This window comes from Boleophthalmus pectinirostris, unplaced genomic scaffold, assembly GCF_026225935.1.
Source record: "Boleophthalmus pectinirostris isolate CB_2022bp ecotype Guang Dong unplaced genomic scaffold, ASM2622593v1 HiC_scaffold_22, whole genome shotgun sequence".
Lineage (NCBI taxonomy): Eukaryota > Metazoa > Chordata > Actinopteri > Gobiiformes > Gobiidae > Boleophthalmus > Boleophthalmus pectinirostris.
The window spans coordinates 37,582,791-37,595,508 of record NW_026571190.1 but is presented as its reverse complement, the minus strand read 5'-3'; the positions used below and the strand labels follow the sequence as shown (position 1 = coordinate 37,595,508).

General features: G+C 37.1%; 1 protein-coding gene across 2 annotated transcripts in view; it reads right to left on the bottom strand.

Annotated features, from left to right (window-relative positions):
• Nucleotides 1-12,718, bottom strand: part of ednraa (endothelin receptor type Aa) — a 48,240-nt gene that overhangs the window by 21,804 nt on the left and 13,718 nt on the right. For both annotated transcript variants that reach the window (XM_055158558.1, XM_020930681.2), the window contains exon 3: nucleotides 1,833-1,960. In XM_055158558.1, the coding sequence (XP_055014533.1) occupies nucleotides 1,833-1,960 (128 nt within the window). The remainder of the gene's footprint in view (nucleotides 1-1,832; nucleotides 1,961-12,718) is intronic.

The following is a 12,718-nucleotide window of genomic DNA, read 5'->3' as shown; positions in this document are numbered from 1 at the left end:
TGAAACTTTTTGAAGCACAAAGCAGCATAAATTGACAACATTTTGGGCCGTTTTAGAGCATTTTTAAGCTTTCTGTGTGACTGGCCGACCCAAATTTGCCCTATAAAAGAGTCAATAATATCTCCAAAACTAAAGCAGCACAAATTCAACTTTTTGCAGCACAAAACAGCACAAACAACTGACATAGTTTTTGTGTAGGTTTGCGTTTGATGGGGGCCAGCTTCACACAGGTCTGCACATCACATCATCGGGTTTGTTAGGTCGTTGTGTACAGACTTGAGTCATGTTTTTGTGTATTTACGGAGAATTGTCGTGTGAACTTCAAAAACAAAAGTGAAAACTCATGATACATCGTTTGCGGCGAATACGGCATTTTTTCCAACCAATAAACGGTAACACGGTGATCTAAATACGTTACGTGTTCGCAGTTAATGCCCCGTAAAAGTTAAAAACCTCCTCTATAAAAATGTGAAAAACAGGCTCATTCATTTTAAACCCTGCCCCTGTCAAGCCCCTTCAGCTAACTCCCCTGGTAGTGATTCATAAGTGGGCCATGTTTTTCTAAGACGGACTAAGGCTGACATCATATTAGCTTTAGCTTTAGCAATTCCCAAGCTGCATTCATCATTTAAAGGCACCGAACCTGACGTCTACTTCATTATAAACTGTAAGCAGCCGAACAACCCTACCCCTTTACCAATGCATTCCTACAATCCTATTATTACTCACCTCATTGAGTTTATAAGCTTGTTTTTTACAACTTTTACCAACAACTAGCATGCCAACAGAGCACGAGGTTCACCGTAAAAATGATTTATAATGGGATGCAGATGTAATTTTGACCCCAAGAGCTTTTACAATCGATCTGTACTCATGGACTTACTTAAAATTTGGCTATAGTCCCTTTTCCATTGGCCAAACTAAATCTTCTAATAGACACGTTTCAGGTGTTTCCACGGCATTTTAGTGTCATGATCGTGTCATGATACAAAAATTTCAAACTTGATTTCGAAACTAAGGAATAGACTCGATACACTGCGAAAAAGCTTGGACAAAATTTAAGATATAAACACTTAAAGCTATAAGAAAATGATTTAAAAGTGGTGAAATTGTCTATCCATTCAGCAGGATAATTTTGCTTAAGAAGTTAACTTTTCTTTTTTTTTTCCCAACTTTTAATTTTTAACTTTAACAAACAAACAGAGGACACTGTATTGAATAGTACTATTACTATCAACCCCCTACCCAGTGGCCAAACATCCCAAAATAAAAATAAAAAACTAAAAAAAAACTAAAACTAAACTAAAAAAATAAGTCAATTTCAAAAAAGTAAAAAAAAAAAAAAAAGTAAAAAAAAAAATTAAGTAAAACTGATAATAGTAATAGTAGTAGTAGATAAATAAAATAAATAAATATACAATGCAAATGAATACAAATACATAAATAAATAAATAAATAAATAAATAATAATAAAAACTAACTTAAAAAAATTAAAAAGTAGGGCGTACTTGACAAGTAACCAGTTCTAAACTAGAATTAAGCATCTCTGAACTAGTAAGTAGACAATAAATCTGAAAACAGATGAATAACCTGATATAAGTTTTAAAATCATGGCCAGATTAGAGAAATTTGCAGTATATTCAATACCGATACCGATACCACAATGATAATAAACAAGATCACTCTACAACTGTTCAGGAAAGGTTCGTTTTTGTCCTGTGAATGTGACGTTTTAATATTGCTACCTGTCCAAATAAGTACATCTAGTTTTAGTATCAATTAGTTCTGATTTTCGATATTTTTGACAACCCCAGTGTGTGTGTGACACTCACCTGTCCACGCTGAGAGCACACAAGTTGAGGACAGTGATTCCAACTGACGCTTTCTGCACAAACGGCACCAGTTTGCACAGAAACAGCCCGAAAAAGTTGTCTGCAAACGGCCACCGGGATTCAAGAAGCTGCAAAGAACATAATAAAGAAACGTTAGTTAGAAAATTTCTGTTAAAATTAAGCTAAACACTAAATATATGGTGTTTTAATAGCATTATTTGCTGTTTCTAGTCATTTTTGGAGTTATAGTGGAGGTCAATTTGCAGCTTTCTGGTCAAACATGCCAAAATCAGAGCTGGTGTTGATGTTGCCTCAGTGTCCTTTGCTATTTCAAGTAGTTGGTGACATCACAAAAGACTGCCCTGGTTACAGACAGGTGTTTCTGACTGCAGGGGCGAAGTCTGAAGTGTGGATACCTGTTAGACTGGTCACACTGTTCCTTATACCTCCTGACTCTTTAGTTTTTACAACTATGGAGTATTTTGAGGAAGAAAACAACAATGGCAGAACCGTAGAACTTTTTATTTTACAGCTGATCTGGTTCCGAATGTGAATTTTCCCATAGATTTTCCAAAATTTTAGACATTAAGAGTTCCAAGACATGGTTGTTTTAAGTCCAAAAATCACATTTAAAACAAAAATTCGGCTAAATGTTTAAGAACTTAGTGTTTTATAAAGTTTCAGAAACTGATTTGTGGTTAGGACTGGGCATCACTAAGAAGTTACCGATACAATACATACCTCAATACATAGGCAACGATACGATACATATCTCGATACAGTGCACTTTTGATTCAACACAATATATTTCAAATCAATTCAACACAGTGCAATAAAAATAAAGGCTAAATCATGGTTGTGATACTAAAAGTCTTTGTTAAACCACTTCTTGTGCAAAGTTCATACAAAACACAAACATTTTAATCCTCAAAACAGTGAAAATGTCAAATAAACGAGTTTCCTTACTCTAAACAAACAACAAAACTTTGCGGACACTCTCTCACTCTCTCCCACTTCGCGCTCTTTCTCTTACTCTTTCTCAAGTCCAAAATTAGTCCTGATTTAGACCTGGTTTAGTCCTAGTTTAGTCCAGGTTCAGCTACAAATACAGTTTACTGCTTTGACTGGTTTGCTTTCTCACTGTCCAGTCAGCGGGTCTGAATCCGGTGACATTGCTGTACGTCTGCTAAAGGCCCTGGCAACACCAACTCAAAATCTGATTGGTTGAAGCAATAGTTTCATTTACATTTATTTAGTGTTCGGGGGCTTTCAGAACGGATTGTAAAGGTCTCAGGGACACTTCTTTGACTTTGACTCTGCCTAGCAACAAGTGACGGCTGAAATGTGATTGGTCAAATACTTTAATATGAACGTCCATGTGTGGAAGCAGCACAAGCATCGGAAAAGCTCTGAAAGGAAGCGGACAGACCATTTGGAAGTATTTAATAATAATATCGTTAACATCAGTCTGTGATTCAGATATGTTTTTAGGCCAGCAGAGAAGGACTTGAAGGTTCTGACGCCCCACCACTGGTATCATCACATTAAACGATATATCGATATTTCAATTAGTGCTGTCAAGTGATTAAAAAAATTGAGAGATTAATTAATTATGATCTGTAATTAATGAATCTAATTAATATCTTTTTAATCCCACCTAAAAATTGCTGAGAAAAGCTTCAATTTGAGGTATTTTCATTTAAATTCATTATTACATTATTGTGGCAGATCAAAAGACTGATATAGAACAAAAAAAAGTCTTTATAAAGTCATTTATTGTTTACAAACTTTAACAGATGCAGTCACTTACATTCCACAGTATCATCATTATTATTACTATTACTAATCTGCATAAATAAACTCAACTTTACGACATATAAACCATGAACACTCTAGAGCCACATCAGCCCGTTTGACATTATAATGTGTTTAATGCAGATTTGCGCAAGTCTCACTGAAATGAAACTTAAAACTGCATGGCTAATTTGCATAAACTAAGCGAAGAAAAAAAAAAAAGCTCTTGTGTGCTAATGCGGTTCAGCTTCTGTGGAACTAAAGGACACGACTCAGTGGAGTATAGATGTTCTCTCTGTGACAGAAGGATGTTGATGCTGAAGGTGAGTCTGTTCTGTGTTTGTCGCGACGTTTTCAGAGCTCAGACGTGTGCAGGTTTATCATAGAGGCGGCAAGAACTGGAATGAAAATTACAATTTTTTGCGGGAGCGATGTGTTGTGTTCCAACAACACATAAAAACAGATTTTGTAATAAGGCAACTCGCATACAGAAACAGTAACGTTAGAGATTAAAAATGAGATTAACGCGATTAAAAAACATAACGCATGATTTGACACCCTTAATTTCAATATTTCTGCACACCCCTACTTGTCTTGGTCATTAGTCATTATAGAGCTTTCAAACTTTTAATTTTGTTTCGGAAAGTCTATGAGAAAAATTGCATGAAAAATGAACTTCTGGGCGGTCTCTGTTGAGCTCCACAGTGGTCAGTATTTGAAAAGATCTGTATAAACACTCAATTTTAATACATTTGACTGATAATACTGTGCCTTTAAAGTATTCAAACTGATAATATTAGCTCATGCTTGGCTGCGCTTTACAGAAAAAAGTCTAATCATGGTTTATTTTGATGATAAAACGAAACTAAAATATAGCCTATGAGAATGCACTGAAAGGTTAATACCAGAAGTCCGCCCCCACACTTTAAAACCCCATTGTCTCTTTATCGTATGAATGACGTGATTTAAAAATAGTCACTGGCCATTGTTTGTCACTTCCACTACCTCTCGTGTTATTACTCCTTTGGGCGAATAAGTCAAGGCTGTGACGGAGCATTGTTGTTTCAGTGAAGTGGACTTGGCATGGGGCCTAACGTAGGATATAAGCTGTGTGAAAATCGTATTGTCGAACGTGTAGCCAAAGGAAGAGTCTCACAGCATGGGCCGGACCCGTGTTTACTTAAAGCAGAGAAAACGTCATTGTTTTGAATGGACAAGAAGCCGATTATTTTTGGAGAAGTTGCTGTATCCCGTTCCGAGTGGGTCTCTTTGTTACACCCTCGGGTTATTTGTTTTTATTTAGGGATTTACGTAGGATGTCTAATTTAGAAAAAGCGATTCATGTGTATGTATTTTTGAAAGGTCATGACATCTTTCTGGTCAAAAATGAATGAAATCTAAATGTGTGTGCTGCCTTCAGTGGCCTCTGCAGTTTCAAGTAGTAGATGACATTACGTAAACTGTCCTGATTACAGACAGTGCAGTCAGCTGTGGGTTAATAATATATAAGATAGATTTTGTATATTAAGGTTACGTTTATACATAGCCGGGTATGCCGTCAAAACTACGACAAGACTCTGGGCGGCTCCTGGATTAGATTCAAACCTGCAGCATTTATTTCATTAATGTTGTAAGTATTGCAACTACTGCAATACTGCAAGTATTCCCACATTCCAGGCTCTAATGAGGAACCTCATGTATAAATCTATGTGTAGGTTAAATGAATCAAGAAATGGAATTATAACGAGCTTGACTGATGTTAAGGAAAGTGACACCCAATATTATTCTGGCATCTGGAAATATTGGAAAAGCCAGCTGGATGTATTTTAACTATATGGACCTTGCATCACTGTAGGTTTTTTTTTTTTAAGTGTGTGTGTGTGTGTGTGTGTGTGTGGTGGGTTTATATATGAATGTAGTGTATTGTGAGTGTGTGTCTATCTGTGTACGGCTTGGACCCTGAGTCTGTAAATAAAGTTATATATATTACTCAAAAATACCTTGAAAAACGTGCATTACTAAGAGCGTTCGCCTCTCCACAGATCTGTTAAAAGAAGTGGCAGAATTGCTGACCTCCGAGCCTCATTGGTCTCTGGTCATGGATATGAAACATCAGCTGTGTGTGCAAATGCAAACACATGAAAAGTGTTTGCACTGGAAGAAATGCAACTTCTGCTCTGAATGTTCATCATCATCATCAGAGAAAAAGGGAAACACTGGTCGGACTTTTGGCGTGTTTGTTCATTCCAAAATCTCTGTTCATCTCACTTTAAACGCAAACGCCAAACTGTAGTTTTCCAGAATCTCCACTCTAGTCGGAGTTTTTAGAAAGATTCGTTTTCAGAGGCGAATTTACCGTTTGCGTATAAAAGATGGGTACAAACGAAGTGAAATATCTCAGTTTTTAAAAATACCCGTGTACATGTAAGCAAGGCCTAAAAGTGCATTGCGTAACTTTTTCGCTGGAGGATCTGTCATCTGCTTGTTTCTATGGAGATGTCATTGCTTTGCCTGGAATGTTCCACAGTATGACATTAAACAGCATTTATTAAATTGCAGGTGGTTTTATAGCTCAAAAATACCTAGAAAAACAAAATTCTGACAGTGGGATCGCTTCTCCACAGATCTGACTGGAACTTGGTCTGGTTTAGGCTTCATGAAGCTAGAAAGATTTAATGTCATACTGTGAAACATTCCAGACAAAGCAATAACATCTCCATGGAGAAAACACTTTGACAGACCCTCTACCATAAAAGTTACATAATGCTTTTTAAATAATATTTAATAATATATGAAATGAAATTAAGACTTTTTTTTTTTTTACATGCTTACAAATATGAAAGAGTGAATGAATTTGAGGAAGAAAAAAAAGAGTGAGAAGAACTGTGGACGTTTTATTTTACAGAGCAGGATATACGCTGTGTGAAAGTCGTATTGTTGAAAGTGTAGCCAAAGGAAGATTCTCACAGCATGGTCCAGACCCTGTGTTTACTTAAAGCCGAGAGCAAACCCACAGAGAAAACGTCACTGTTTTGAATGGACCAGAAGCCGATTATTTTTGGAGAAGTTGCTGTATCCCGTTCCGAGTGGATCTCTTTGTTATACCCTTGGGTTATTTGTTTTTATTTAGCCATTTACGCAGGATGTCTAATTTAGAAAAGTCAGGGTGCTCCTTGTACTTTTGTTTTCAGATGTCACGGACTGTAGCTGTGTAAACTCCGACGGTTATTCATACTTCTGGGATCTTGTGGTGTTTGGTAGAAAAATAATCAACAGGAGGAAAGAAGATTGAAGGGGCTAAACTGCTACCTTGAGGTCCTCCAGAATATTGCATGTTTTCTTACAGCATTTGAAACATCATCAGGCTGCCAACAATTTATTTTTCACTTTTAACTTTTAAGCAAATTTGTATTTATTTATTTCATGTTTTAATTTTATTTATTATTATTATTATTATTATTATTATATTTTATTTTTTTACAAATGAATTTACAGACTTTTTTTTTTTAAGTGCAACGATTAGATTTTTTGCCATGTCCTTACCCAAATTTGGTCTACAGAACTAAAGCTACTAATTCTCATCAGCTTCCTGTCCACAAAAGTTAAAGTTGCACTGTGTAACTTTTTAGTTGGGGGTCCATCACCTGCTTGTTGCTATGGATACGTCATTGGATATGCCTGGAATGTTCCACAGTATGACATTAAACTACTCTACTTTACATTTATTCAATTACAGGTGGTTTTAAAGCTCAAAAATATCTAGAAAAACAACATTCTGACTGTGAGTGGGATCGCCTCTCCGCAGATCTGACCTGTAACTTGGTCTTATTTGGATAGAAGATAGAAAGGTTTACTACGATACTGCGAAACATTCCAGACAAAGCAATAACATCTCCGCGGAGAAAAGCGTTTGATGGAAAAGTTACACAAAGCAACTTCAAATCATAAAGACTCTTTTTGGATCTAATATTAATTTTTACTTTTACTGCATCTTCTTTTGGCTTTAACCTGAAAACCGCTTAACATGTTTTTCCCATTTTCAACAAGAAAATATGACTCAAAGCCCAGATAAATGCGATAAGGTTGCAAAACTAAAACAGTGAGTTACTAATTATTTGTCTAAACTTATTCAAGCTGGAAAAATAAAGGGGAGGTGAGGGAGTGCCCTGTATGTCAGACAAGACTGAAGAATTACTGGAAATATGTAGATTTCTGCCAGTTCATCATCAAAATTTGTATAACACAATTAGTTTAATCTATGACACTCTCATCTTAGCCTGATTCATCAGCCGGTTTCACTTCGTAGAAACCGTCTGACCTCGCAGCATTAGGGTTCGTTCGTTCGACGGTTGGACAGGTACTTTTTTATTTAACCAATCGCTGCTATTTGGTCGTGACGTATGTAATGGGCCAAATCCTGAAGGAAGAAGGGCAATAACGTCTTTCCCCTTGATAAAATTCACCAAACATTCTCTTTGATCCGGCTTTAAATCTTCGATCTAGGGAATTGTATGGCTCTTCGCTGATTGGCTGGTGCCCGAACTCGCACTTTCGGGGTTTTTTGCGAACCGTCTAGTGCAGGGGTGGGCAAACTTTTTAACACGTGGGCCACAAATGGTTCTAAAATTTGGAGCAGATGGATGGAGTTTTTGGGTAATCCACATCATAAGAGAAAAAAATAACATGGGATAAGTAGAAAACATTTCTCATGTTATTGAAATATCCCATAATTGAAAATCATTACAAAGCATCACAACTAAATATCTGTCATTCAAGTCCTATGGTATTTACTGTTTATTGAAATGACTTTTAAAACACTGAAAATTATTTTACTGGCTACTCTCATCTACCCATCTACCATCCAGTACTGTAAATCAAATTTAAAGGTCCTTTTTGTGAGTTTTAACCCATGTTAGAATGTCATTACCTCATCTAAAACAAACCTGGAGTTGTGTTTTGTTTCATAAGCCTGCACTGTTAGTCTGTGTACATCTGCAAAGCTCAAAATGCCCTGTTCCACCTTGTGATGTCATGAAGCAGTAGTTTTCAAGCAGCCAGCTCCTTTTTACGTTTTGTTTAGTAGAGACAGGAAATTCCAGGGTTGAAATGATGAAAAATGATTCTTGTGTAGTGGAGTGGAGCACTTCCTTTATTACCCCATAACATCGCAAGGTGAAACAGAGTGTTTTCAGTTTGAGAGAAGAACTCGACTCAACTCAAGTACAGTGGTCCCTCGTTTATCGCGGGGGTTACATTCTAAAAATAACCCGAGATAGGTGGTGTCAACTTTATATTTTACAATTATTATATCTGTTTTAAGTCTGTAAAACCCCTCACCAAACACTTTATACACTTTTCTCACACAGGACAGTTACAACCCCTTTTTACATCCTTCTTAAAATTTATTGCTGCTGTCGTCCTTTTGTTATTTTCTTTCAATGTGTAATGAACCGAAGATTAATTTATTCTGTAATGGAGTCTTCCAGCGCAGAGTCCTGCACGGGTCCATTTTTGGAGACCCACACCCGCACAGTCCAGCACCGCACCCACCCGTTAACCTGCGATTATATCAAACTTTTGAGCTGCCTACGCCACAGACTGAACCAAGACTAAACCAGGACTAACCCAGGACTGAAGAGGAAGACTAAACCAGGACTAAACGTAAAACAGGATTTAAACAGAACTCACTGTTGGTATGGGCTCGGGGGTGACCGCAGGAGAAAAAAACAGTGTGGTATAGGATTTCGACCCCGTGGTGAGGTGACCCAGGGTCAACATACCATATAGTATGTTGACCCCGGGGTCAGAATCCTGTTATGGTATGTTGACCCCCCCCTATGAAAATCCATATTTTATGAATTAAGAACTTGAATTCTATAGAAAAACTTTGAATATTAATATTATATCTGCAATTTAAAACATACATTGACATATTTAAAAGTGTTTTTTGAAGAACTCAGATGCATTTTTTATGTCGATTATAACTTTTGAATGTTAAAAATTACTTAAAATGAGATAAGTAGTTCTTAATTAGTTAAATAATCAAAGTGATGTATAATGATTTGGAATATTGTTAAAATAGACAGGGCTGATCAGTTGAGTAGTTAAATAGGGGACACCTATGACTATAGTATTCTGACCCCCTAATATGTTTATTATAGTTATTATGATGTAAAGTAAGAATTAATGTTAGTTGAATATTGACAATGATAAATTATATATAAAGGAGGTCAAAATCCTATGACTATAGTAATCTGATCCCTTATAACACAACATTACTAAATTCACAGTCGTTATCCTTACAAACCATTGCCTAAATTGACATTATGATTAAGGATTGTCTGAACAGAGCAAACTAAAAACCATAACAATGTCACATACAGTATAAAGTGACAAAATTGCTATGTATATGCAATTTTAACAGTATGTTTCAGTTACACAAAATACCAAGTCGTTATCCATCAAAACATTCCTTAAAATACTCAATCTCGCTTTTCGCTTTTAAGTCCAAGATTAGTCCTGGTTTAGATCTGGTGTAGTCCTGGTTTAGTTCTGGTGTAGCCCGTAATCAGGACATGGGGGAGGGACACAATGCGCGTTCATAAACTGTAAAAAAAAAAAAAAGCAAGCAAAATTACACAAAAAAACCCCCGCGAAACAGCAAGACCGCGAAAGGTGAACCACGATATAGCGAGGGATGACTGTATTAGGGTTGGGTATCATTAACAAGTTGCCAATAAGATACATACCTCGATACATAGACCACGATACGATACATACCTCGATACATAGGCCACGATACGATACATACCTCGATACATAGGCCACGATACGATACATACCTCAATACATAGGCCACGACACGATACATATCTCGATACATAGGCCACGATACGATACATACCTCAATACATAGGCCACGATACGATACATACCTCAATACATAGGCCACGGTACAATACATATCTTGATACATAGGCCACGATACGATATATACCTCAATACATAGGCCACGATACGATACATACCTCAATACATAGGCCACGATACGATACATATCTCGATACATAGACCACGATACGATACATACCTCAATACATAGGCCACGATACAATACATACCTCGATACATAGACCACGATACGATACATATCTCGATACATAGACCACGATACGATACATATCTCGATACATAGACCACGATACGATACATATCTCGATACATAGACCACGATACGATACATATCTCGATACATAGGCCACGATACGATACATATCTCGATACATAGACCACGATACGATACATATCTCGATACATAGGCCACGATACGATACATACCTCAATACATAGGCCACGATACGATACATACCTCAATACATAGGCCACGATACAATACATACCTCGATACATAGGCCACGATACGATACATACCTCAATACATAGGCCACGGTACAATACATATCTCGATACATAGGCCACGATACGATACATATCTCGATACATAGACCACGATACGATACATATCTCGATACATAGGCCACGATACTATACATACCTCGATACATAGGCCACGATACGATACATATCTCAATACATAGGCCACGATACGATACATATCTCGATACATAGGCCACGATACGATACATACCTCAATACATTGCACTTTTGATTCGATACAATATATTTCAAATTGATTTGATTTGGTTCAATAAAAGTAAAGGATAAATCATGTCTGTGACACTAAAAGTCTTTGTTAAACCACTTCTTGTGCAAAATTCACATGAAACACAAACATTTCAATCATCACAACAGTGAAAATATTAAATGTGTCACATAAACTCTAGCGCTGTAACCAAATCATTTAGTAAAATAAACCAAAAAAATACTCTTGATGATATATCGATACAGCGTCTCATGATATCGATGCTGTATCATCACATTAAACGATACGATATATTGATATTTCGATATTTTTTTGCACATCCCTAGACTGTATGCAGAATTTGTGTGTTAATGAAACAAAACACAACTCCAGATATGATTGTGATGAGAAAACAACATTATAACATAACACAGAACAGAAATACGGGATGTCTAAACTACCGTCCATTACCGTAATTGAAAGTTAAAAGCTCCGTGTTTGTCATTTGTCAGTGGGAACAGGATTTTTTTTTCCATAACACGACTTCAGATAAGGGTCAGTGACTAATGCCTGAGGTCAGCACGAGGACGAGGGTACGTGTGACAACAGCTGATTCCTGTGTTTATTTAAGCGCGCCGTATCCAGCTCCTCTCATCACCAATCGACCAGCTCCAGGAAGATAACACATCCACTGATTAGACCTTCCCGTCTGGCCGCGCTCGCCCAGCCCTCGCCCCCCCTCCGGCCTGTTCCCGGTTCAAGTATTCCTCTGTGGTGTAACTGCAGTCCATCAAACGGTGTCAGTCGTCAGGGCTAATGTACAGGCTTAGTTAAAGCTACATGTACGGGGCTAAAAATAAACACAAAATTCCAGATTGGTGTAAATGAGTGGAGGATGTTGAAGGCGTCTTATAACACTGTAGATTGGTGCTACAGCTAAACTTTTTTAGATATAACTGGTGCAGTGAATAGTGCAGGGACTGTACATTTGTGTATAATTTTGCTTCCCCTCATATCCAATCAAATACAGTTCCGAATCCCAACACAATTCCAATTTATTTAAAGATTAGTTGTCTTGGATTTGTACAGTCAAAGAGTATTAAAGGGACAGTCTGGAATTTTGGACATAGGGCCTCATTTCCTAGTGAGCCAGAGTGTTGGAGACGTGTGGAGACACTTTTTTAAATATTCCATCCAGTCCTTGTATTTGCAGAGGTCGCTGGTGCTAGGCTAGTACATGTCAATGGCCATAGTTATCCTGCCACTAAAAACAGTCTTACCCACTCCACAAAACACCCGAAGCAAATCTATTATTACACCAGACTGTCCATTTAAATGTCTGTGTTGATAGAATAATGTTTGAAATAAAACTAACTTTGCATCGTATGAATCGTTGCATGTTGAGGGACTATTTTCTAATATATCAGTCCGCCGCTGCTCAGCTTTCTGT